Raw genomic sequence first — 27,662 nt, forward strand, 5'->3', positions numbered from 1 at the left:
CGGAGAGCACGACCCACCACCTGCCCTGGCTCACTCGAGAAGGTAGGAGACCTGCAGGCACTTCCTGGGGTATATTAGTGGCAACATGCGGTGGCAGGCAGGGGCTTGGGAGGCCCTGTCCTGCCCCTCTGCGCAGGGCTAGGTGCTCAGGATTTGGGGCAGGGACTCTGCAGGCAGTCTGAGGCAAGAGATGGCGGCTGCAAGGGGGAAAAGGCTCCCGCAGCAGGCGCTGCAGTCATGCTGTGACTGCCCTGGTGTGAGAGGGAATCCCAGGAGGAGATAGCAGAGGCAAGGGTAGAGAGTGCATGTCACAGCCGAGATGGCAGGTATTATGCCTGGTGAGGGAAGAGACTTGTCAGTCCTCAGGTAGCCTGAGCAGAACTGCTCAGTGAACACTTCACTAAACCTGTGACTTCGAGAAAGCCCTGAGGCGTGGGTATTTCCTAACTTATCCCTGTCCTTGGGAAGAGATCAGGCAGCCTCACTGTTACCCAGGTTAGAGCGCAAGTTGGCCTTCTCCTTGAGTAGGAAATGCTGTAGAGACATCTGCTCAGGAGACTGGGACAAAGAGAACTTAACTGGTGGTAGCCCTGGAAAGGCCAAGGCATGAGGTGGGCAAGGAGACAAGAAAGAGCTACTGAGGCCCACTGCTCCTTTACTTGCTTTGACTTCACTCCGCATGCATGGGTGTGTAGCTACCTGCTGGCATGGCCTGCAAGCAGTGACACAGGCATTCATGCGTGTACATGCAAAGGCACGGATAGATGCGTATGGACACATGCATGCAGACACACACACATATACTCACGAACTTTTTTCCGCAGATACAAGCTTGTCTGACAGAACTTAGGTTCAGTGGGTGCACAGAGAAGACAGGGAAGATTTTGTGTTCCTGGCACTCTGTATTGATTAAGATCAGCGGAGTTCAGTTATGGCTTTTGTCTAGCCTGAATACTGAGGTTCTCAATTTTCTAAAACAGAAGGGAAGGAGGTGCTGGGAGAGGAACAGCAGTACCTATAGTGACATTCTTCTGCTGAAAACATTTAATTCATGAAAGCTGCAGTAAACTCAGCTGCAATAGAGGCCAAAGATAAATCAGTAACAATTCTAAACAACAAGCTAGCCCCAAAGCAGAGTAGTGACAAATACAGTGCAGAACACTGGTGGCCCTGGATTCCTTTGCACAGCCTTTGTATTCATTGAACAAGGAGTAAAATAGCAAGCAGACAGAGAAAACATAGCATGCCTTCACCATGTTACAGGTCTACAGAAGGGCTTGTGTGTGGGGGGGGAAAGAAGGATTTCTTTGTGCTCCCCTTTAACTGAAGGGCTTTAGAGAGTTGTATTTGAGAGGCTACGAACTGTATTTGCTGTCACCTGGCAGGGGAAATGGTGATACTCAATGGAAAAAAAATTGCAGTCACTGTGTGGTTTTAGGGAAAATTGCATGTCAAAGGAAAAAATGAAAATACCACACTCCACAGTCTGGTATGATTGTGCCAGGGCAGTGTCATGGCTCAGGAGAGAGGCACCTGTGTTCTGTACCTCATTTTTCATGTAGTCACAACTTTCTAAGCAACTAAAATCCACCTCAAGATCATGCAGAATTGGACTTTGTATTTTATGAGTAAATGGAACACATTTGAACTGCTTATCAGACCCCATCTGGCAGGATTGTCATAGCTCTAATGAAGGAGTTTTATTTCTACAATGTAATTGAGGTGGGGGAGTGAGGTAAAAGGCCAAAGGCAGCATGCAGTGGGGGATCTCCTGCAAACTATGTGTTACACTGATGGGCCTTTTCTTGCAGTTCTGTTATGGACATCCTTATGTCTGTTCTTTAGTAGATAAAAATCCAGTGAAGGGGATTGATTGAAATACAGTAAGCTTTGCATGAGCATTGCTATCTCTTTAGGTAATCTGCTTTCTGTAGAGGCCCCTTTTTCATGCAGAACCTAATTTCCCCAGTTTTCAGTTTGTCTCCATGTGCAGAAAGTAACTAGCTGTGAACATCAGGTTTTGTCCTAATGGCTGTATTCTGGATTTACATGTGCCAGTGCAAACTTTCTGTTGCATAAGACAGTTAAGATTGACATGCTGTCTCAATAACCACTTCACAAGGAGAATTACGACATGTAATTTTTCTGCTACTTTTCTCTTCCTCTGGCCTGTAGAAAGATCCCTGGACATTCTAAATGTCTGGCTAATTTCCTGATTATCCAGCAAAGAATATTATGTGGGATCCTTTGCACTGACTGAAAAGAAGAGGTGAATGGGAGTCTAGTAGGGGTTCCAATGTGCTGACTAGGTTCCCAGTTCTTCTCTGCTGCATGCCTGTAGCATTCAGTACATTCACTACTCACTTTGGACCATGAAAGAGTTTATTATGCCAGTTCACAGGGTGAGCTGGCAAATGCACGTAATAGGGGAGATAAAATTGTAGTCTGTGGATGCTCAGTGATTGAACTGATTAAATGAATTCAAGCAATTCTCATCTGATGACCATGACTTTAGGCAGAATGAAACTACTAGACTACAGCTGGCAGATAAATCATTTTTTAAAATGATGACTGTGATTCATGCAAAACCATTTAGAGTAAAGAACGGGACTGCTTTCACTTGGATACTCTAACTTAGAGTGAACAGTAGAGGCTAGTCAGATGACTAGAAGAGAAAGCTTGGATTGTTTACATGGCATTGCAACAGAAAAAATAAATTCCATATTTTCATCTTCCAAACAGAAATTTTAATGGTAACACAGGAAGGTTTTCAGCCTAGATATAGTTCAAGAACAGAGAATTCAGACTTCAGCAGAAAGTACAGAAAGGAAGATGAAAAGGGGAAAAGTAATTGCCTTGAGGATTTAGCAGACACAGTTGCAGCTGAGAAAGAGCCTAATTCAGAGTAGCACCCACATTTCACTAGACTATTTTGGGAAATGTATCTGAGCCTTACTTAGAACAGTACTTAATAGGAAAGTATTGGAGTCTCCAGTGTGGTCCAGTGTCCTTTGCCATAGCTCTTGTAGAATCCTCATGGCAATCTGCTACAGCTAATCAGGAAATTCTGGGATATGATTGTGAGCTAAAAGTGCTATACACATGGCTCTGTGACTGGCAAGTAAGAAGCCTTAAATTGAAAGATCCTTTGTCAGTAGAAGTTAAATCCTTAATAGAGAAATCTAGCACCTGTAGGAGCAGCTTTTGGAAAAGATGAGTGTAGCTGTCACGATTAGTATAGGTTATTTAGCCTGCTGCAGCAGGGTTAGAAGGCACTGGCAGGCTCTCTATCACACAAAGTAGAGTTAAAAAGTCCACCTTAAACCCTACTAGTTAATTTTCTTGAGAGCAACCCACATTTTGCATCCTATGTTTTTCCTCTTACCATCACAATGTCTGTCCAAGTAGTTTTACCTTCAGCATTACTGTTGTCTCCTAAAGTCAACACTTCCAGAATATTAGCAAGCTGTTCTCAGACCAACTTTTCTACTTCATCAAATGTAATTTCTTAAATTATTGGTTTCTGAACTTCGGCGATTTCAGAAATTTTGGAAACCTGGACATTTTTCACAGCCCACCATAAAGAGATGTAAGGGACATTGTTTCATGTGGCTCTGTGGACCATCTGTGGCCCATTCACTCCTGCCTACTAGATCACAGATTGGAAATCATTGCTTTACATTTTTCTTCGGGGTATACCTTTTTCTACTTCTCAGTCTGACTGTCAAATCACTTTGAGTTTGGCAGTCCCACACATGTTCATGGCACAGAGGGGTTTTGTGGCTGTGTGTGGAGTACAACAGGCTAAATTATTTTTTTCTGTCTGCTTCCTTTCTCGCTTATATCCAGGGCAATGAAGAAGACAAGATGCTTAAGCCCAGCAAATTGTGCTTATACTTGCATATGAGCATGAGGTGTCAGGCAGAGATCATAACTGACTATCCCATTCTAGAAGGGTTTATACAACCATTGCTGCCTCTCAGGCAGTTCCCTCTACTGGTGCATATAACTCTATGAAGGCCTCAGCTTTGGGGAGTGTCTTGAAGCAGAGAAGCAGGTCCAGCCAGGGAAGTGATCAGTTGAGAGAGGCAGGCAGGGAACTCACTGTGCAGGCAAAACATGTAACAACAAGCTTTGGAGTCAGCATTGGCAGGAAGATAGAGCCAGCCTGAGGTGCTGAGACATCAGCAGGGGCTCGCATCAAGCAGCAGCAGAGGAGAGAAAAAGGAAATGTTAAACTAGTTTTCCTTCTTTTAGACTGGAAAACTACAGTCCATCACCTTGAAGATAACACTTGATTTGCTCCTGGGAAAGAGTAAAATTAAGAGAAATGCATGTCTTTTCTTCTTCTTCTTCTTCTTCTTCTTCTTCTTCTTCTTTTTTTTTAATCTTTGTGGGATCATGATAATCATCCAGTCAGCATAGCACAGACTAGAATTTCATGTTACTCTTTCAAAAAAAAAAAAAAAAAAAAAAAATTAAGCTCCATTGAAATAGAACATAATATAGAAAGGCAACAAATGATGCACAGTCCAGCAGGTCCGTAATTTATTCCAATATCTGCTCTTATTGTTAGTCTAGAGATAGAGGGAAGATTTTTACATCTAGATTCATCTGTAAATTACTTTGTTATTCTCTACCTAGATAAAAAAATTCCTTATGACTGAGCATTTTTCTGTGCACAGATATTTGTAGTCTGTGATCACATCATCTCTTACTTTTTTAGAATTAAGAGAGCAATGTTCTTTGGTCTGATAGCTTTTGTTGATCACCAGACTGAATGCCTGAGATAAATATCAAACCAAATAAAGTCACTCCCAGAACAGAACAGAACCAGACCTCAAGCCAAGCCAAAGGGAAATTTCCCTAGGAGACTGCCTGCTCAAAAAAAAAAAGCTCTTGGTAATTGCACAGTGATAGTGCTTCATGCTCTTTTCTCTCCTGATTGCATTAGTAGTCCTTGTACAGAGGCACGCTGGCACTTTAGCAACCAACTCAGTGTCTTTGGGAAGACCCAAACAAATGGGTAAGGGAGACCACCGCTGAGAGACCTTCACTTCGCCTTGCTTCTCATCAGCCCAGTATAGCCTTCATCTCCTCCTTCTAAGTTTTCAACAAGCTCCTTTGACCTCTCTCCTTTATCCATGGCCCCTGAGCATGGGAGTAGTTACTGATAAACAGATACAAAGCCTGTCTTCTTATTGTTCTTCTTCAGCTTCCTCTTGAACAAAAACAACCGTCCCATATTAACATGTGAACAAATAACGTCTCAGAAGCTAATGTACTGAATGCTTATTTCTTCATATATTCCTCTCTATATCTGTCTATGTTGACTGTTTTCCCTGGTATGATACTTAAAGGACAAATCTCTTGGGAAGGAACTAAATTTTGTAGTTTTGGTTGTTCATTTCCTAATATGATAAGATTCTGATTTATGACTGATGCTTTTGGTACTGACAAGTTAGTGAGCCTGATTTGATGCAATGGTTGTTAAGGATAGCAGAGAAAAGTATGAAATGACAAATAATTCTAACAATCTTCTAGAACAACTGGAGAGAGGACACTGTGAATCAATGTTTTTTTGCCGTCATTCTATGAAATACCTATTCTGAGTGACTGCAAAATCAGAAGGATAGTAAATGTGAAATACTGCAGCACTTCTGTAGCAGAGATGAGAGCCAGTGTGGTAACTGGTCTGAAATGGTAAGTGAAGGGTGGTCTGGAATTCCTGTAAAAATAGGTTCAAAGATCACAGAATCACATAGAATAGTTGAGGTTGGAAGGGACCTCTGGAGATCATCTAGTCTAACCCCCTTGCACAAGCAGGGTCACCTACAGTGTGTTAGACAGGATTGCATCCAGGCAGGTTTTGAATCTCTCCAGAGAAGGAGACTCCACAACCTCTCTGGGCAACCTGTTCCAGCGCTCTGTCACTTTCACAGTAAAGAAATTCCTCCTCATATTCAGGTGCAACTTTGTGTTTCAGTCTGTGCCTGTTGCCTCTTGTCCTGTTGCTTGACACCACTGAAGAGAGTCCAGCCCCATCCTCTTGACACCCTCCCTTCAGGTATTTGTTGCTCTTGATAAGATCTCTTCTCAGTCTTCTCTTCTCCAGGCTAAACAGGCCCAGCTCTCACAGCCTTTCCTCATAGAGGAGATGCACCAGTCCACTAATCATCTTTGTAACCCCATGCTGAACTCTCTCCAGTAGCTCCATGTCTCTACTCTGTCTTGTTCTGTGCGCTCTTCGTGGTGCAGTGTGACATGTCTTATCAAACCTATTTTCTCTGTGCTGGATGCCAGTTAATTTACCTGTCTTTCAGGTGATGTTTCTCCTCTGCTTCTCCCTATGTTGGGAAACTCTATCAAAAAATTGTTCTTCAAATCTCCCTTTGGAAGATAGTTGTAGTACAGTGGCTATAGCCCACTTAATTGCACAGCTGATTATATGCACAATGCTAAATTTGAACATCTCTCAGTTGTTCCTTTTCACCCATCACTTCTTTTCTCTCTCATTTGTTTAGCATTTCTAATGCAACCTTCATTATGAGACCTTCTTAGGTAAAACCTCAAGTTTTATAATTGCTGGTACCTCATCTGACAGAACGGTATCATAACTCTTGATTAGAGTCTCTTACTATAACTGTAACCAAACCAGCAAGAGTGCTTGCCTGTAGCCTCACCCTTAGGTTTCAGAAAATTTAATTGATGGTCACTGGGAACAGTTCAGCAACAGCAAGGCTAAGAGCAAAAATCAAAGCATAATACTACTATCTTGTAAATCAGCATGATGCCCATTTTTCCATAGTAGTCAAAAAGCAAACGTAATATTAGGAAAGGAATAGAGTTAGGAACAGTTTCCATGTAAGAAGCAACAGAGGAGGTTGGGGTCCTCCATCTAGCAAAAGAGATGATTGAAGGAGGTTTGACAGGGATATATAAAATCAGTGGCATGATGAGGAGTCAAAAAGCAAATGTAATATTAGGAAAGGAATAGAATTAGGAACAGTTTCCATGTAAGAAGAAACAGAGGAGGTTAGGGTCCTCCATCTAGAAAAAGAGATGATTGAAGGAGGTTTGACAGGGATATATAAAATCAGTGGCATGATGAGGAGCAACACATATTGATTCTTCTATCTGAAGCAAAAAACAAGTGGCAGATTCAAAAAAGAAGACTGATTCATCTACTGTATAGCTGAGCTGTAGAACTCCTTGCCTCTAGATGTGGGTGCTGAAATTGTATATGGGTTTAGGGAAATTCTGAGTGAGTTAATGAAACCAAATCCACTGAAGCTGTCTGCACACTTCCTCGATCAGGAAGTTCTTGAACCTCAAGTACCTAAAAATTAGGCTAGAAAAGCTGGAGAAGCATCATAAATGCTTAGCCTGTTCACATAGGTGTTTTACACGTCATCTCCTCTCAGTCCCTGGTAGAGACAGGATTCCAGGCTTGATGGACCTTTGATCTGACCCAGTACAGCTGATTTTACCTTATCAGTGTGTATAAGTACCGGAAGGGAGGGTGTCAAGGGGATGGGGACAAACTCTTTTCAGTTGTCCCATGTGACAGGACAAGAAGCAATGGGCAGAAACTGAAGCACAGGAAGTTCCGCCTGAAAGTGAGGGGGAATTTATTCCCTGTGAGAGTGACGGAGCACTGGCACAGGTTGCCCAGAGAGACTGTGGAGTCTCCTTCTCTGGAGAGATTCAAGGCCTGTCTGGATGCAACCCTGTCTAACATGCTCTAGGTGACCCTGCTTGAGCAGGGAGTTTGGACTAGATGATCTCCAGAGGTCCCTTCCAACCTTACCGATTCTATGATTCTATGATTTTTTTTTTGGTCATACTATTTCAGAAATACATGTCAAAGAGAGGTTTCAGACACAGTTAATGAGAATGAATCCTGGAGAAACAGAGAATTTTGCAACCCTTTATTTAAAGATGATAGAAAGAAAACACTTAAAATGATAGTTGTAAATGGCAGGTGGAGCACAAAGATCTTGAGGGGGCTTTTACATTACAGTTATTTAGACAATATACAGGAGTACAAAGTACAGTATACAGCACAGGAGTTGGGAAAAAATACAATCTTTCTGGAGGATTTTGATCTAAATCATCATGGTTTATGTGAGGAAAAGCCACATCAGTAATTTACACAGAGAAAACTTCTTGAAAGCTGCTATTTTAAATGCAGTTTTAGATGAAAGCCATAGGGGCACACAAAAATGCTAAGGTGTGCTTACAGTAACTATTTCATAGCAACTGTATGTGATTTCCCTTACTGCATGGTTCCCCATGGTAAATGCAGGGTATTGCAGTTCTTTCTTGCTGAAGAAGAAATTACCTTTAATTTTTGACAGGGGAAGTGCAGGATAGTTGCTGTGGATCACTATGTTTGTGTTCCTTAGCTTACTTTGCTAATTTGATCCTGAATCCATACCCTAATAGCAGGTTGTTAACTGGATAAATATGATAAAATAATTTTAGTGGATAAAAATACATTACTTTCAAAAGGCATTTGACAAGATCTTTCACAGAGTAATAATCTTTAATTAAATCCAGAGAGAACTATAGAGAATTTTAGAAGCCAGGCTAGTTGAAAGATGAGCGTAATGCAAGTGAAACTATGTGCTGCCAGTGCAAAGTAATTTACACAAAGGAAAATACTGATCTATTTGTATGCCTTCTGGGATTCTACTAAAAACTATAAAAATCAGGGGAAAAAAGGGATCTGAGTTAAGTTGCAGACTATACTGGCTTTGCTATAGGGGAGTGAAAAAAGAGACAAGATGCTTTAAACTTCAGAATACCACAGTTAATAGTTTTGAAAAATAATGCTTATTGTGTAATTCAGCAGTGTGGACCTCATGTGCAGTAATGGTAGTTTCATCCTGATGTTGATATTGCAGAATTCACAGGTAACAGGGAAGCTGTCTGAAAAAACAAAAGAATTTATTTATTAGACAGAAAATGCTCAGGAAGAGAAACTGAAAAGTTTGGTATTGTCACAGTAAGATTGAAAAGACTGATATTGTTACAGTAGGGACAAGATGAACAAGGGACATGATAAAACAAGGAATACAGTAAATTGAGATGTTCTGATTTTTTCAACTGAAAAATCAGTTGAGAACTGATACAATTCATAGACAACATGAAAAATGATAAAATAGCTGCTTCTACTTAGTAGCTACTTAGACTATTGAATTCTTTTACAGAAATTACGTGATGCTAAAATAACTCATCACTAGCCAGGGAGAAGGCAGATATTCAAAAGCCTATTCAGCATCCTTATAATAAGAATTAGATAATTTGAGCAGTTAAACCAGACAAGATCATTAGATAATCTAAGCTGCCTATTGGTATAAGAGACTACAACATTTAACACTTGTTTTTTTCCTGAGCTAAAAAGACATTCAGTCTTGATAAGAAGGCATCATATTTCCCTCAGAAATTTGTTCTAATATTTAATTAAGATAGATCTTGTCAAACTGTACCAGCCTTCTTTGGCCTGATCATAGTTTTGGCTGGTGAAAGCACAGGTAGGTTTATTATAGTAAGCGTTGACTTCTGCAAATCAGCCTAATTACTGCTTTCTTAAATGTGATTAAAATCTATATATTATGCAAAATTAACAGGTCTTACATTAGATAGTTAATGAACTAGTATCAGTTATTAAAGAGAAGCTATTAATAGTGCTCATTTTTATCTGACTTATCAGCAATCTTTGTCTAGTGCTGCTCAGTATTTTAGTAAAATATTTAGGTAATCATTAAATAGTCTGATAAAGTTCACAGATAGCCTAAAGTTTGAGGAAAGAGTAAATAATGCAACACTACAATCTGATGAATCATATTTTAATGCAGTCGGATAGAAGACAACGTACAGAAAGCATGAATGAAGGCTGAAATTATAGAATTGACAAATTAGTCATTTTACCTTTTCTGGTCACTAGTAATATAAGTTAGTTTTATGAAAAATTTTATTTTATTTTATTTTATTTGCTACTCACGGTTTACAAATTTTAATGATACAAGATGTAAGGCCACTAGTAGTATACTGTTTCTCCTTTTGGTATTGTGATGTGAAGGTGAGTTAAATTACCAGAGAAAGTTCAGATAATTCTTAAATGAATGCCACAAACATTGTCCAAGGATAGGAAACAAGCCTTACAAACAGAAAAATCTATTCAGTTTATCATGGAGGAAGCTAAGAAGAGATTTACATTGTACTTGAACAGACAAAAGATTTGATATTAGGTATTTTTTTCTGTTTTGCTAATAGAGGCATTGTAACACAGCTAGTATCTGAAGTTAGCTTAAATTGACTTTGTAATAAGATGCATTTTCACTCCAGTAAGGTAAATGAAGATTGAAATATCTTGCTAGGATAGTAGTTGACTCACAGCTCTCTGGTATTTTTAAAACAAAATATAACTTTCTAAAATATATGCTTACATATTGTTACCAGGAGAACTGATATCACCTGCGTGTACAAGGTGCTGGAGTGTTCAGGTTGAAAGATTTACTGGCTCTTTCTCGTCCTTTATATCTGCAATTCCCTTCTCTGCTATACTCTACCAGTCAGCTTTTGTGCTGAGTAGGATTGCCTGCTGCATGCTAATCATGCCTATTGTTCTTCCATCCATGTGGTAAAATAACAATGATAAACAAATCTCATATTTTAGGACTGGTCAGAAAGTAGCTTTCCTCATTGCACAACTGGTAAATGTATTTAGTATTTTTAATTTTCCTTTGACCCAGATGGCCACAGCTTCAGGTAGAATGGGACAGTGATACACTGAGTAGCAATAGTCAAGGCAGATATACAATGGCTTGGAATATTCAGTGCTAAGTTAATGATTTGCAGTATTAAAAGAGATGATTTAAAAGTCTCGGCATTGTACACTCAATCTGTTAAAAAGCTGATGTGATATTGACTGAATAATAGTGCAAAATTAAAATAGGCACTTTAAATAATTTTAAATGTTTTGTTTCAAAAATAGTCATCAGTTGGATAGATTTGTTTTTAGTAGATTTCCATGAAGTTCAGTGTTAGCTAAGTATTTTAATCAAAGAAGTCAGAACACATGAGAAGGCTTTTAGATACTTGATTATTGTGAAGGTTAATTAAGATAAAATGTAGGGCAGGCATACAGAACACTTTGAATCAGTTGATAAACTGGGTGTAGCACAATTAGTTATTACACTTAGTAACAGAATCCATTTCATACCTATAGAAAGGAGATGGTATCCCAACTAATTGGTGTCAGGGCAGCCAATGAGTTGAAGTGTTACACCACAGCAACAACCATAGATGTATAAACATGAGTAGAGAGGCAGATTTATCTCAAATATACCATTGGTAAGAGAACCATCAGAATATTCTGTTCAACTGTACTGGCTATGTTTGAAGATGGGCCTTGAACAGAGTACAAAAAAGTTATCAAAGCAATTTGATTGCTCGGAGAACATTGTACAGCGATAGTGGGACTCATCAGCCCTATTGTAGGTGTCTACTTTAGTAAAAGACAAATTACTCACTTGACTGTGTTGACTAGATTTTGATGGTTGTAATAGGAATCAGACATTCATGGGATTGTATGCCTAAATTTATATGAGACTGATCTGCCCTGCTATGGAAGCCATGTTTGAAAGTACAATGAAAAAGTAAAAAAAAGATCCTCCTATTTCTTTACTTTATGTACTGTCAAAGGAGTGACATTCTAGAACCACCTTCTGGGCATGTTCTGTTATAAGATCTTTAAAATTTCAAGATAGATTTTGATAGAAGGGAATGTAGGACAGGATAAAGGTTATCTGGGAATTGAATGTTGAGCATTGAAGCTTTGGAAGGGTTAGTGTCTCCAGGAGAAGGACTGAGAAAAAACTTGGCCAAATATAAGCATCTGTTAGAAGATGAATCTCATCTCATTCTCCATCAGCTATGAGGGGAATACAGGGCAATTATTTTGCATGTAGACATTTTAGACACCTGCATTTAGTCAGCGAATCTTACTTCTGGGGAGCAGTCAGGGTAGAGGGATACAGTGTGTGGTTATCACATCTGAATCCAGGTTCACAAACTGAGGTGGCTAGTGTCATTTTAGGTGCCTGAGGGTAATTCAGGCATGGCATATGTGCCATGCCCTCAACCAAGATACCTGAGGGCATCCCAAATGACACTAAACACCTGCATGTAGACACCTGAATTGCTCCCCAAAGGTTTATTTGCATTTTATTTAATTTATCCAAGGCTTTAGGACTATGTGCTGGAAGAGGTTAGAAGAGACTTTCACCTTGTTATCTAATTTTGCTGCAGGGATTTTTCTTTCATCTTCCTCTGAACCATCACAATTGGACAGCTCTAGTGAGAGGATAATTAGTGGCATGTGCTAGCAGGTGTAGTGGTCTTAAAGAACTTCTCATGTCCCTTATTGATGTGTTCTGCTCATAAATTCAGGCTTAAAACAATTGCCGGATTTGAGGACAGGAAAGAAGTTTTTCTCAGGTCATACTAGCCAGGTTTGATGGGAATCCTTTGCTTTCCTGTACAATATAAGGGTAGGGCTCTTCCTGGGATGTTTTTCCTAAAGTTGGAGCTGTCAAAGGTGTGAAGGACTTTGGTGATAAGCTTGTTCGTTCTTGTTTTCTTCTGGTAGTACGTTGTAGGTTTTATGGCTTTTGGGGCTTTTGTACAAAAGATCTTAACTTTTTTCAGTACTTCTCTTGTGAATGGAAAGAGGGATGTTTGGTGGATAGTTTTGAAAGCTGCAAAAAAGCAAATTTGCAGGTAAATTTCAAGAAAGGAAGTAATCCCCTCTTGGCGTTCTTCTGTCTTAGATGCTACCATAATCTTGTAGGAAAATCCAGACATCATGCAAGAATACCAATAAATAATGTGTACCTCAATCTTCTGTCACTGTATTCAGGAGGTCTGACAAAGTGTTCAGTTTGCTCCCACTAAAGGTATAGAAACAAAGAATTACCATCTAACTTTAATGAGGACCTTGACTACTGAGCTCTTGAAGGAAGTAAGGGTCCACGTAGGTTATCCGTTTCACAGAGCTCTCTTCCAAGCTTTGCTGCTTCTGCCAAGTATTTCTTTCATTTTGCTCTTACCAGGCCTGCTACATGACAACTACCACAGGTTTAAGAGAGAATAAGGAACTGCTGACACTTGGATGCCCTTCCCTGGCACTCTAGATTCCGAATTCCCTACACAAACAAATAACAGAATACCCAATTCTGGAGTCAAACAGTAACAAGGTAATTCTGCATACTTAGTAAATTATCCAATCTTTTCTAAGGCATATGAATGCACTCCACAACATCTATCTGTGCACAGTGATAACTGACACATATTGTATGGATCAAAACTGGTTAACATAGATGTAAAGAGATACTAGTTTTAAAAATTTTATTTTAGAAGCCTCTGTGTCCTCCTTGTGACAAACAAATATTAGCCATAAATGGTATGTTGTATTTTTCAGCTAATTTGTAGGGGAATTATTCATCAAATGATGGATTATTTGATCTAGAATTAGAGATGCAGCCTTGCATTCTGCAGCTTAACATCAAATTTGAACTAGTAGCTCTGAGTTCTGCCAGTTTCAGATAACTATTCCCAGAAATGACTAAGTTATGACTTAGTGGAAAGAAGAACTAATACATTAACTAAGTGCAAAAATAATGTAGATAAACTCTACAAGATGGGTAGTAGTAGAGATGTACTTGCAAAGATTGCAAATGCATGGAATCCAAAAGCTCAGGTAACACCACTACATCACAGTGAATTGACATTCCTAGCAGAGTTTCTGCCCAGCAGCTACCTTGATAGCTTTTGCAAAATTTTACTTATTCATTGAACTCAAATGCACTCATGCTCTTACCACAGTGACAGAAGATTATATTTGTGGTTGCAGCTAACTTCTTCCCTTCTGCTTAAATTGACAGTCAGGGAAATAGTTTGAAAGATTACTGAAAGAGCTTAAATCACTTAGTGCATCTCTTGTCATGCAATATTCGTTTTAGATAGCAGCACATGAGGAGCTAGAGGGAGAATATTGGGATCATGCCAGTGCTAAGTGTACTTGGGCTATTTCTTCCAACTTTATAGGGTTACAAGTGGCATAATGAAAATAGACCTAAGGGAGGTAGGACCAAATCATACAAGCAACCATATCAATGATGCAGACAGAGAAAAAGCAGTGTTCTTCATGCAAGCTGAGAATTAATCAACCTATTATATCCTTGCTGCGTATCAGAGAATTAAAGAATTCTGCAGCATGAAGAAGACATATAAAATACATCACATCATCTTACTCATTATTTAAATATTTTACTAGTTGTATAAATGCTAACAGCTACTACCTTTTGTAAAAAGCATTCTAGATTAGTACCTTTAAGAAAAACTGCAATATAGAATAGAGCTGAACATTGTAGGACATCTGCCTGTTTCCATAAACAAAACCCTGATCTTATAGTGTGCTTTTTGTATAGGAAATCAGCTACTCATGCGTTTGACTGAAGTAACAGATAAACAGATCTGGATTTTCTGGAGTTTTTTTCTCCTGAGATCCAGGAACATCATCCTCTTCAACTCTTTGGTTGGATTTAAGGATTAAAGTAAGCTTTCCTTACGGATGCACACACAGCCATTTGCTCTTGAGACTGTTTGTACTCCTCAGACTTTAAATCCGTATCAGTAGACCATCAGTATTCCATCTTGCGCAGATGTGAAGCACAGATACGTGTTTGGCTTCTGACTTACCAAACAGATCTATCACAAATGCAGAAGGACCATATCTTTCTGAATGTATTCCAGATAATTCTCAGGAATTGTGCCAGTGCTTTCACTCCCTGGAATCATATTCAGTAAGTTATTTTTCTCCAAAGTGGTGTAGAATATTTAAGAGATTTTTAAAATTAAAGTCCTATTTAGTTACCATATAAGCTGTTTCTATCCAGGATTCTGTGAGGAGAAATGTGTGCATACCCTTACAGCCCAGTGCATGTACAGTGAGCCTGGTGTGTGTCGGTTGAAATTACTGTTCGTGCTTACACATACTACCCATGCAGCCATGACATGTCCTGACATCAGCCTCACTGCACATGCACAGACCTCCTATGTAGCACTAGTACTATTAGTCTGGCACTACCCAAGGGCACCAAACTTTTGTGCACACACTGTAGGGTTCATCTGTGTGTATGTAGCAAGCTGCTGACCCGGGTTTGCAACAGCAAACAAGCTGTCCAAAAATCCAGAAAAAAAGTTGGAAAACTTCAGATCTTTCAAGAACTATCTTCTGGGGATCTATTTGGGAAAATCAAAGTAAATGAAAGCTGTGCATTAAATGTGAACAAACTCCAGAATTCCTCACACACAGTCGCAGGATAATCTAGGGACTTACGGGGTGGGGGGGATGCATTTTTGCAGCTTTCCTGCATGGTCTAGGGAACAGCATAAAAGTCAAACACACTAATGGTAAGTGTTCTTAAATTTGTTGTACCCACCTTTTAGGGATTTGTGTTTATGTCCTTGCAACTCATGAGTTACTTTTGATTGCAGAAACATCATTTCTTGTATCATTTCACAGTTCTCAGATAAGTGTATCTATTTTGGAAGAAATTAAAACCACCTGAGGGAGAAGTCTACTCCTTAAAATTGAGGATGCTCAGTCACTAAAGCCTTGCCTGAGCAAATATAGGAATGGCAGGCTGCAGGTTCTTGCTAGGTGGTGCTAGGCATCTTGAATTTGATGATGATTTTTCAGCATTAACTTCTAAGAAATCAGAGCTGGCTGAAGTAAGACACAGCAGCTCCTTCCTTAGTTCTGTTCTTGTGAGCCAAAGAGAGTGATGGTGCAGATTTTTTAACCTTCTTAGTCAGCCACAGGACTGTTCACGCTCCGGCATTTAGTGCAGTCCAGTTCAGGTGTTTGCTGTGGCTCTTGCAATCTGTTGTTGCAGGTAAAGGTGAAGTCTGGAGACTAGTTTTCCCTGCCCTGGTCTGCTCCTGCTGCTTCCAGGGTAGCCAGGTTTGGCCTCACAGGCTGAGCCCTGGCTCCCTGTGGTCAGTAACTATCTCCTTGCTGGTTCTTTAGAGGCTAGAGTCCTAACAGCACAGGTAGGGAATAGTCAGGGCTATGCAGCATGAAGGCTGATGGCCCAATAAATGTCCCAGGCTGGGTGCTGACAAACCTGCTTCCTGCCTGCCCCGCAGCGATGCCACACCCTGGCTCAGCCTGCGCAAAGCCCAGAGGAGCAGTCACACCGTGTGTTTCACAGCTGAGGCTGACACTCCTTAATGCACACACAGCAAAATGATACCCTCCAACACGGACACAAGGAGGCAACGCCCTCCTGAGAGACTGTTTTTATTCTGGCAGCGCAGGCGAGTGCAAATATCTCTCAGTGTTAAATGAGAAGCACAAGTCCCCTTTCTAAATATCCTTCACAGACCAGTGTCCCTCCTGGGACCATCCCACTTCGTCTGTGGTTACTATACTCAGACAGGGAGCCCCTTCAGCTCTGTGTTTGTTTTCTCCTTGTGGCCAGTGGCTTAGGAAAAAGGATGAGGAGTATTTTTCAGCACATTTGTTTCTTCACTGGTAGTATTTTTCCTGCTTATTCATTAATATATTGACTACCACAAACCCTTAGGAAACATCAGTGACACTCCTCCCCCATTGTAAAAACTACTCACTTATCCCTCCCCTTTGTTTTCTGATCTACCTTTCCAGCCACAAATTTTTGAACAATGGAAAAGTGTTCTGAGTAATATTGCTGCATGTCGGTCCTGTTCGTACAAGCTTTCTTGGGCACTTGCTGTTGGCTGCTCTCATAGATACGATACAGGGCTAGGCAAACTTTGGAGCTGACCAATGTGGCCATTCTCAAGTTTTTTCCTCATACGCTTACTTTGTCTTATGATCAGCTAGCTTGTGCAAAAAGCTTTGGTGAGGAGCTTGTTGAAATCTTTTTTGTTGTTGCTTGTAAGTAATGCCAAATATACAATATAAATGAGAACACTCTTAGTAACTATGTACTCTCTGATTTCTTCAAGGCACAGTGAGACATTCACAGGACATGGTTTTCCCCCCCTACAAAGGGGAGGGACAATGGTTTTCCCCTACAAAAGCTGTGCTGACTGTTCTACAATAATCTGTTCTGTTCATTTTCAGCCTAAAAGGTCTTGCATCCAGTCTGCAGGACAGTGTGTGCTGTGTATTCCGATTTGAGTACACGCATACTATGAATCCATGCACTCTTTTCACATAAAACCTTCAGAGAAATAACACTTGAGGCCTGCAGTACACAGTCATTCTGTACCTGACCCTCACATGAAAAAGCTGGCAAAATTTCTCCTCTTCTTTAAGCCACTTTTCTGAACTCTTTCTCCCCCTCCCTGACCATAGCTCTAGTTCTGCTGACTCCTTCTTGCTCCAGGCACCACTGCTGCCTTCATTACCTGCTCTCCAGTCCAATAGAGATACCTAGTTACTTCCTGAATCCTTGTAAAATGTTAATATCTAAAACATCCTGTAGCAAGGAGTCTTGCAGTGCAAGTTCAATTGAGAAAAAGTATTTCCCAGTGTTCGATTTGAACCTACTGCCTGCTAGGTTAATTTGATGGCCTTTTAGTACTTGTACTGGAGGAGAAAATGGACAACTGTGGGATTCCTGTGATGCTGTGGGCCTCCATGGGCGTGGTAAAGACTACATCAAGCATGAAATTCCAGTGGGATGTGGTGGCTAAGAACTTCATAGCAGTAAAGCAGAGAACGTAAGTGAAGAGAAGAAAATTGAGGATGCTGCTACATAAATATTAATGATCTCATTACTTCAACAGTGTGTGCTTTTTCTGTAATATCACTTCAGGAAGAATGTTAAACCAGGAAGGGTCTCAGAAAATATCTGAGAATGACTTGAACTCTGGCAACATTTCCTGAAAATGAAAGGCTAGAGACACTTCCAAAATAGTTAAGAACAGGTACACAGGTGACTTGAACACAAAAAAAAATGGAAGTATATAGCGGACTGCTTTTTTTCCTAAGACAAAAAAGACAGAATGAGAATTAGCAGCGGGAAGACAAAGGTAGACAATTCAGACTGCAAATAAGAAACATATGTAAACTGCAAAGACAATTGTCCATTGCAGCGTATCACACAGGGACCTGCTGGATTCAGCTGCTCCCTTTTATTAAGGCCATATTTTTTTCCATTGTCTGATGCAGCTCTTCCAGGATATATAGTTTGAAATCAGAGTAACTTGTGATACTCTGTGACCTGTGTTATGCAGATGTTCCAATGGGGAAGTCCACTAAGGCTTCATCTGCAAACTATTTTGGCTTTATTCTTAAACTGATTAGAGAGCGGTAGTATGGGCCTGCAGTCTCTTTTCTTCCTCCCACATCTGTCGCAATCCCTTTTATTTTGGAAGCAGACATCTCTTCTGTGTTGGATGACCATGATAGCAGCAGCCACTTCCACCCACTGTACTCAGACTCTGTTGAGGAAATTTTGCATGAATGGTCATGAGAGCATGGTATGCTCTTTTTTCACTATAAGGAGGTGTGTGCTGGCATGTCAGTGATGGGGCCTGAAGAAAAGTATGTCTGAGCACTGACGTTAATTCAGGGCCAGGAGCCAAAGAGCTTTGGAGTTTTTCACAGGTCAGGTGTTAGTACTTGAGTTGCATTTGTACCATGAGAAGCTTTTCTTCCAGAACTGTGACTAGAATCATTTTTGTCCTTAGTCTTAAGCAATAGGTTCGCTACAGGTAAGTCATCTTAAAATATTAAATATAATCCGCTTCACTACAGATTTTTTTCTAACTGAATCATCAGGAAACTGAAGAAGCAATCATGGCCATTTTCTTTAGCCCTTCATGTATCTCAGCAGTTTTGCACTTGCATGTCTTCTGACCATACTACAGCAGCAAGATACTTTACACTTGCCTGCATTCCAATCTTACCCTTGCTTCTATTCCTATGCTGACATGATTATCACACTCAGCTTTTTAAGTATTTAGTAGATGCATTTGTACACATGCATGTGCTTTCTGGTTTACTACCATATTACACACAGTAAATAATTTCTATAGCATGTAGAAATGAGTTTTAATGCAGTCCAGCTAATAACTGGCAGCCTTATACTTTATTTAAAAAATATATAGCTTTAAAACAAAAAAATAAATTTAAGCTTGGCAATCTGTAGCCTGAAAGAGAAAGCTGAGCATTCTGTTAAATGCATTATCCTCACTCATCACTATATTCTCCAATTTGATTCATTCCTTATTTTGCCTGAAAACACTTAACTATGTTAAAGTAATGCTTTAAGTGTTTGCCATCTTTGCCTAATCGAGGCTCCCCATGCATTAGGAAGGAATTCTCTCCAACGCTTTGAATTTCTTCCCTTTCAATGTTGCCATCAGGACTCCAATCCTTGCAATTTGTGAGAACGAATGTGTCACCGTAGTGAGACTGCTGGCCTGACTATTGCTGTTGTCATTTCTTTTGGTTTGTTTGTTTTCAGCTCTCCCCTGCCTTATGGCTCGTCGGTCTCAAAGCTCCTCACAGGGGGACAACCCCCTCGACCCTAACTACCTGCCACCGCATTATAAGGAGTATTACCGCTTGGCTCTGGATGTGCTAACTGAAGAGGGCAAAGAAAGTTACCAACGCTTCTTGGCAGAGGAAGGAGCCCCTGATTTTCTTTGCAACTCAGAGGTGGATCACATCATACAGAATCTCCAGAAACCCCAGTATGCCAATCAAGAAAGTAACACAGACACCACAGGTGACAAAGACATGGATGGATCCTCTGGGACATACTGGCCCATGAACTCAGACCTTGCTGTTCCTGAGCTTGACCTGGGCTGGCCAATGGTCTTTGGGTTCAGGGGAACGGAAGTAACAACACTTGTGCAACCACCACCCCCAGACAATTCAAGCATTAAGGAGGAGGCTCGCAGAATGATTCGAGCAGCTCAACAGGTGAGATAGTAAAGAGTCAAACTAGATCAGAGATAAATATGTGTTTGTGTGTGAGATGGGTCAGGATGCATCAGGCCCTCTACTAATTCCCATAACTTTGCTCCCAGGACCTGATGGCAGGGAAGGATTTTTCTTTAGTTACCTTTTATGGCATCAAAGCTAGCCTCTGCTGTCTGAACCCATGGAGAATTGTGTGAGACAATGCTAAAATATACGAAAGATGCACAGTAGTTGAGGTTGGAAGGGATCTTTTTCTGGAGATCATCTAGTCCTGCTAAAAGCAGGATCAACTACAGCAGGTTGCTCAGGGTCTGTCCTTGAATATCTCCAAGGATGGAGACTCCACAGCCTTTCTGGTAATCTGTTCCAGTGTTTGATAACCCTTACAGTAAAAAGGTTTTTTTCTTATGTTTAAGAAGAATTTCCTATATGTCAATTTGTGTCCATTGCCTCTTGTCCTTTCACTGAGTACCACTGACAGGAGCCTGGTTCTGTCTTCTTTACTCCCTGCTCAGATATTTATATGCATTGGTAAGAGAAGAGTTGCGAAGGACATGGAAATCCCAGAAAGATTTGAAGCTATTTCCCATTTAATAGCGTATAAACATAGCTATATACTGGCTGACTGAATGCTGGCCAGGAATGTGTCAGAGTGTCAGAGGGTGTGGGCCTGTAAAGGCCAAGCAGCTCAATACAATCTCTCTGTGGTTATGTGAGGAAAAAATGCCTGCTATGATTATTGGATTAATTAACAAGGGGATGTTAATAGTAGTGAAGATTTTCCCTCGCTTGTCACCATCATCTATGGAATATGCACATAAGATAGGAATTCTATTTCCAGTTCTGGGACTCAGAATGTTAAAAAAAAAAAAAAAAAAAAAAAAAGGACATTGAACTGGAGACAGTGCAGCAGTTCAGCTTTGAAATGTAAAGTGCTGGGGAACATGCAGTTAGGATGTAAGCCTGCGCAGAATTGTGACATCCTTGCATTTTCTTAGGTGGTAGCCATAGTGATGGACATCTTCACTGATGTGGATTTGCTGTTCGAGGTATTGGATGCTGCTGCTCGCAGAGTCCCTGTGTACATCTTGCTGGATGAAATGAACTCTCAGCTTTTCCTTGATACAGCTGCTAAATGCAGAGTCAATCTTAACTATGTGGAGGTAAGCAAACAGAAGACCTCCTCTATTCTTCCTTCCTATCCTTAGAGGGGTATGTCTTGGGACACAGAGGTCTGTCATTATAGTAAAAACCTGAGAAAAGGGAAAGCTGGGTTAGAGCCTAGAAATACAGGAGTATGAGGGAAGCCAGGAGAGCTGGCATAACAATGTAGTGGTGAAGGCTCAAGACGTTACTTAGGTTTTTTCCTACTCATTGGCTAGGCAGACAGAATAGCTAGTGCTGATAAAAATGGTGGATAGGGAGGAAAAGTAAAGGAACAAGGGAAAGACCTAGAGGTAGGAGAAAGGAAAAAACAGCTTCCAGTTGTGTCACTGCCTTTTCTGGTTTGCAGTTCCTAAGGGTGAGGACAGTTTCTGGCCCAACCTACTACTGCCGCACAGGGATGTCATTCAAAGGCCATGTGAAAGAAAAATTCCTCTTGGTGGACTGCATGGTGGTGCTGAGTGGCAACTACAGGTGAGAAGCCCTGCAACTTTACATTTCTCTAGTTCAATGAGAGAGAGGCTGGTTGTTGGGTAAAGCAGTGTTTCAGATTTCCAAATGAACATCAGTGACAAAGTTCTCACTGATGGATACTGGGCAGCAATTTTAAGGAAAATATACCATTTTGCAACTGAGGTAGATACACCAATTGAACCTGAAGCTTAAATACCCAAAGCTGAGCTTGTTTAACATCTAAGGTGTAAATGATCTGTACAAAAGATACAATAATTATAATGTATTTTAAAATCCAATGCAATGCTGGACAATAATGTCACCAAGGTTAACAAGTCCAAAAAACTTACATGCAGTCTGGCACAAGTTATGTAACTGAATATATTTTGGGGAATTCTTAAACTTCGTTCAAAAAAAGTGTCACAAATCCTCCCTAACAACAAACGAACCCTAACCCAACCACCTCCTCCAATGTAAAATAGTTACAGAGACCAAGGAGTAGGCACTTACATTTCAAGAGCTAGTTACTAATAAAATTACTGATGCCTTCTTTGTTAGTGAATATATTGTACCTATGTTATGCCTGAGTATACCAACCAAGAGTTGTATGGTATTGTATCCCATTCCTTATTGCTAGAGGGAAGTATATCTTACATCCTTCTTCATAACCAAAATCTACTCTGCTCAGTCAGCATTCCCCCCAACTGTGGCCTCTATAAAACAAAAAAAAAAACCCTCCCTACCCCAACCCAAAACTCAGATAACATCATATAGGAAGGCAAACCTAGAGGTTTACTATGCTGATACTAGGAATCTTTTGTAGTCCAGTCTAAAGGTATTCATGTACAGTTTAGCCATAGCTGTGTTTGTGCTGACAAACAGCACAAACTCTTTGGCCTGCAGGTTTCTTTCTTCCTCCCTGTGCCTCAGTCAGTCCTTTTAGATTTGATGGACCTTCTATTCCCATTTGAATTAACTTTCTTGAATGTGTGAATAGTTAGAGACAATATTCTGAGACATTTACAATAATTTTTAACATTTCTCTAGTTTGAGAATGTTGGTCCTGACGAATCATAGGCTCACAGTTCAATGCTGCTGTGAATACCTCAAGAGTACAGACTGCACAACCTCTCTGAACAGCTGCTCAAATGTTTGATTGTCCTCATTGTGAATAATTCTTTTTTTTTTTTAATATTTCATCCATATTTCTCTTGCTACAATTGCGTCTGTTGCCTTGTATCATTCTGCTGTGTCCCTCCCAGAACAGGATGGCTCCATTTTACTTACAAGCACCCTTTAAGTAGTTGAGGACAACAATTAGCTTGTTGCTCCCCTTCACACACAATCACACTTCCCTTAGCATGCTTTTCTTCAGGCTGAACAAAACCAGCTCTTTCAGCCTCTCCTGATACTTAACATACTTCAGCCTGTAAACCATTATGGTGGCCCTCTGCTGAACTTGCTCCACTTTTGTCAACAGTTAGCTTCTAAAAGGAAGCGTAAAAGTGTACTCATACTCCAGATACAGTGTCAGAATGCTGACTAGAGGAGAATAATCACTTCCATTCACCTATTGGCTAGACTTTTACTAATTTATTTCTGTATATATTTATCTTCACCACTGCTGTCTTTCCTCAACTTGTTACAAGTCATTTTCTGCCAAACTGTTTCCTCATTGTCCTCAGCCTATGTTGGTGCATGGGTTATTTGATCCCATGTACGAGATTCTGCATTCACTTTTGCTGAACTTCATGCAGTTGTCATCAGCCCATTTCTCCACCCTGTTGTGATACCTCTGAATGGCACCCCTGTCCTCCAGCATATCAACTGTGAACATTGGTTCAGGCACAATTTACCCTTTGTAAATCCCTGTTGGCTGTTTGCAGTTGTCTTTGTGTCCTTTCTATGCCTGGAAATGGCTTCCAGGAGGATTTGCTCCATAATCTTTCTTGGGACTGAGGTAAGGCTGACTGGCTGTAGTTCTCGACTTGCTTTCTGCTGTTCTTGAAGCCATGACATTTTAATTTTAAAAAGAACTGCAACACAAAGTAATTGCAGGAAGACTTAGTTCATGTGAATGATAAAGATTATCATCCTTGGTCTCAGTTCTCTCTCTTTGACTGCTGTTAATACTGATTAGCCTATTTAGAACATGAGTCATTCATTGCTCTGTAAAATCCTCTGCAAAGCAATGATGTCCAATAAATCCGTAAGTATTAGGCTTGGGAACACCAGTGTGTAATGAATGGCTACCTGAGTAGTACATAATATCAGGAGAATTTTCTTCAGGCAAGCAAATGATTTAATGTGAACTGGTACTGCTGAGTTACTTGATGATAACATTATCATTGCTTCTGTTTTTCTTTGTAGTTTTATGTGGTCTTTTGAGAAGATTCACAGAAGCATTGCACACATCTTCCAGGGGGAGCTGGTGTCCAGCTTTGATGAAGAATTCCGAATTTTGTTTGCACAATCAGAACCTCTTGTTCCTCCAGCCAATGTTTTGGCAAAGGCAGAGAACCCATTTGCCATGACTCCCTTTGGGAATAACACGCCTTTCTTTCCCAAAAAAGCACCCCTAATGTTCCAGAGAGAGGACTATCTTTTTCCCTCCTTTATGGACAGAGTTGATCCAGACAGGTACTTCCTGTCAAATTTCAGGCGGGATGACATGCTGCGCCATACTGTGGAGGGGTCAGCCATGCGAATGTATAAAAAGGTAGAAATGGAGAATTCTCAGATGGATCCTGTCAGGGGGTTTCTCCGCTCCAAGCAGTTAGAATTAGATGCTTTTAAGAGACACAGTTTTGCAGAAGGAACATTTGAAAATTTCGCTTCTTCCAAACAGTATGCCAGACAGATGTTCATGAATAATCTGGATGAATTTAAGATCCAGTCTAGTCACTTTCAGAAGGACCAGTTCTACCAGTACCATTTTGAACATCCCCATGGCAGGCCTCAGGGACTGTTTGATAGACTACGAGGTGGTAGGCCAGGATTCAATGAACTAGAAGACTATGGAGAGGGACCAAGATACCCTGAATTTGAATCCAATTTTCCACAGGAGGGTTTCCCCTTAAGACTAGATTATGTACCTTCAAATTCTTCCAGGGAAGTGAGACATGGATCTGATCATCTGAACCCAGCAGGCAACGGCCCCATGGGAATGATGTTAAGAAGGCAAAACATAGGACAGAAATTCATTTGCCAGACATCACCTACACAGAAGCAAAGCCTGGAACAACGTCTGTTTTTACAGGACAAAGATGAGGACCCCGATCAAGACAAGAATACCCAGGAAAATAAAACAGGGTTACGTGACTGGAGGATTTCTTCATACCTTAGTGCATACCAGTCTGAACCAGAAGAAGGTCTCCCAATGCCTATGGAATCAGAGGCATACAGTGATGTTCTTGGGGATACCCTCACAAAGCACTCCGGTGACCTCATCCCAGTGTTTAAATCCCCTATATCATTCAATAACAAGTCACTAGGAATTGAAAGTGCCAAAGAATTTGTAGATCCTGATAAAGTAAGTGAAGAAACCTCTATAATGAAACAAGATGCCTTTAGGTCCAGAATAAATCCCTTGATCCAGAGGAGCTCAAGACTCAGGTCTTCTCTGATTTTTAGTGCTGCCAAATTAGATCAGCCAAACACAACAATAGAAAAGGTTCATATGATCCAAAAGGAACAAATATCCAGTGAGTTGACAAAAGACAATGAAACTGTAAAGACAGCTGCCTCATCTAAAGTGGCAGAACTCTTAGAGAAGTACAAAGCTGTGGGAAAAGACACAGAGCGAGCGACAGTCAGTCACACCAAAGCTATTTCCAGTTTTCTCCAGGAAGAATCACAGAATGCAGAGAAGAAATGTACCAAATCTGTGCAGTATAAGATTCTGGAGAGCAGGGTACTGGACTCCAAAGACTCCTGCAGTACTTACAAAGTGCATGGAGAGACTGACAGACCATTTGGAATGGCTTCATCAACCCCCCAGCTTACTGACACATTGAGTAAAGACCCTCTAGCACATATTAGCACTAAAGTGGAAAAATTATCATCTCGGTTTTACCCTATAGAGAGTAAGCCTGCTCTTCCAGAGAAGGAGAGTCTTATATTTGTAGGGGACACTCAGAAACTGAATCTTCCAGAGAAGAAGGAAAGAGTGACATTTAAAGACGAGTCTCAAAAATCAGCTAATACAGAACTCAAGAAACCACAGATTAGAACAAGTACCACGTCAGTTCTTGAAAACTTATCTAAAAGTCAAGGATCTGACAGCTCTCTCAGTAAGTCTGAGGAAGAATGTTCAAAACAGGAACAGAATCCAATCGAATTTTTCAGGAAAGGGTCATTACGGCTGAAGCAGCTGTTGAACCCAAAAGGTGAAAAGAAATTGGAGGAGGAATCCATTTCTGAGAGTGGAAAATCTAACAAACAGCCTGTGGTTCTCAAACGATCTTCCATAGGGGACTGTCAGGAAATGATGGAAGAAGAAAAAACCCATAAATTTGCAACACCACTTCCTCCCAAAAGCAGTCAGCTAACTCAGGGGAGATTTCCCTCATCCACTGCTAACATCCTGTACAGTAGCAATCTCCGTGATGATACCAAAGTGATTCTAGAACAAATTTCTGCAAATAGTCAGAAGAACAGAGCTGAACTGGCCAAGCAGCTGCCATCCACTAGCAATCCTGATCTTTGTAAATCAACTTCAAGCTTGGAAAGGAAAGGTGAGAAGGAGAAAAGCTGTAACATCCACAGATCAGAGAGTTTTGGGAGTCAGAAACGAAATCTTCAGCGGCAACCATCAGAGGATCGAGATACGCTTCTGAAAAAAATGGAGAATATGCGGAAGGAAAAGCGAGTCTACAGTAGATTTGAGGTCTTCTGCAAAAAGGATGATCATACAAGTCAGAGTGAAGAGGAATATGATACAGATGCCAAAGACAAGAAGATGGGAAAATTCATGCCCAAAATCTTGGGGACCTTCAAGACCAAAAAATGATCATAGAAATACTATTTAATTCCATATAATCATTGACTGTCAAAAGAGAATGAGGAGATAACACATTTATGATGGATGTAAGTACCACAGGTGACACAGTTCTGGGTTACTGAGTGGAAATACGTTCTTCACTAGCCTCTAGTGGCACAATTCGCCAAAGTCACATGGTATCAGGCAATCTTACTGCAGTACGTTTCAAATAAAAATATTAAATTGCCAAAATGCTTAACACACATATAGTAGAGTCTCTTTATCTTGTACTCAGGGAACATTTTCAGCTGACAACACAATTCTGCTATCAGTAAGGACAGAAGTAAAACCAGAAAATTCAATATTTGGGTTTGAGCCAAGCCCCCAAAAAATTTTTGTAGATACAGATATATTAATTGAAAAGTGGTTTTGCTTTATTTTTTTTTAAGACTGTTTCTCAGGTGCTTTTCTTTGTATCTAGTACCAGAAAGAACATCTTTGAACGCGTGCGAGAGAGAAAAAAAAAATCTTGCTCAAAAATAAGCTCTTTTCCCTTATCTATGGTTATTGCCTTATCCATTAATACATGCCCAGCTTTCATATTTGTCATTTTATAAACCTACTGGGTGTGTTTTGTTACCATTTTTTTTCCCTATCAATAATCATAAGTACTATTGGTCTTGAGGGTGAGTTGAGAGAAGCAGCTGGAAGGCCATAAAAGAGGAAATTTACATACTATGCAAGGTGAAAGATGTGTATCTAGGTCTGCATTTCAGCTAAGCTGAGTTAGAAGGGAGTTTAATTAAGCCTGTATAATGCTGTCTTGGCCAGGCAGTAACTTACTTGATGATGCAAGTCATCAAGCACGAGATTTTGGGGGGGGGGGTTTGCTGGTGTTCTAGAACAGTAACCAAGTAATTGTGAATATTGTGCTCATTAAATAAACACAGTAATTTACTATAGTGCTGAAAAAGACTCAGTTTTCACACACACTCTCCCCTCATGATATGAAGAATTCAAAAGTGATCTGAATTTTCCTTATGAAATTGAGTCCATCTTCATGAAAAA

At 40.3% G+C, this 27,662-nt stretch overlaps 1 protein-coding gene across 1 annotated transcript; it reads left to right on the forward strand.

The window, feature by feature from the left end:
* Positions 1–26,939, forward strand: FAM83H (family with sequence similarity 83 member H). Its single transcript, XM_062570818.1, has 5 exons — positions 1–42; positions 19,536–19,996; positions 20,995–21,159; positions 21,510–21,634; positions 23,984–26,939. Exons 2-5 carry the CDS (start codon positions 19,550–19,552, stop codon positions 26,622–26,624), a joined length of 3,378 nt encoding a protein of 1,125 aa, XP_062426802.1. The 5' UTR covers positions 1–42; positions 19,536–19,549; the 3' UTR covers positions 26,625–26,939.
* Positions 26,940–27,662: the final 723 nt, after the last annotated feature.

The sequence above is a fragment of the Rhea pennata genome, chromosome 2 (assembly GCF_028389875.1).
Source record: "Rhea pennata isolate bPtePen1 chromosome 2, bPtePen1.pri, whole genome shotgun sequence".
Lineage (NCBI taxonomy): Eukaryota > Metazoa > Chordata > Aves > Rheiformes > Rheidae > Rhea > Rhea pennata.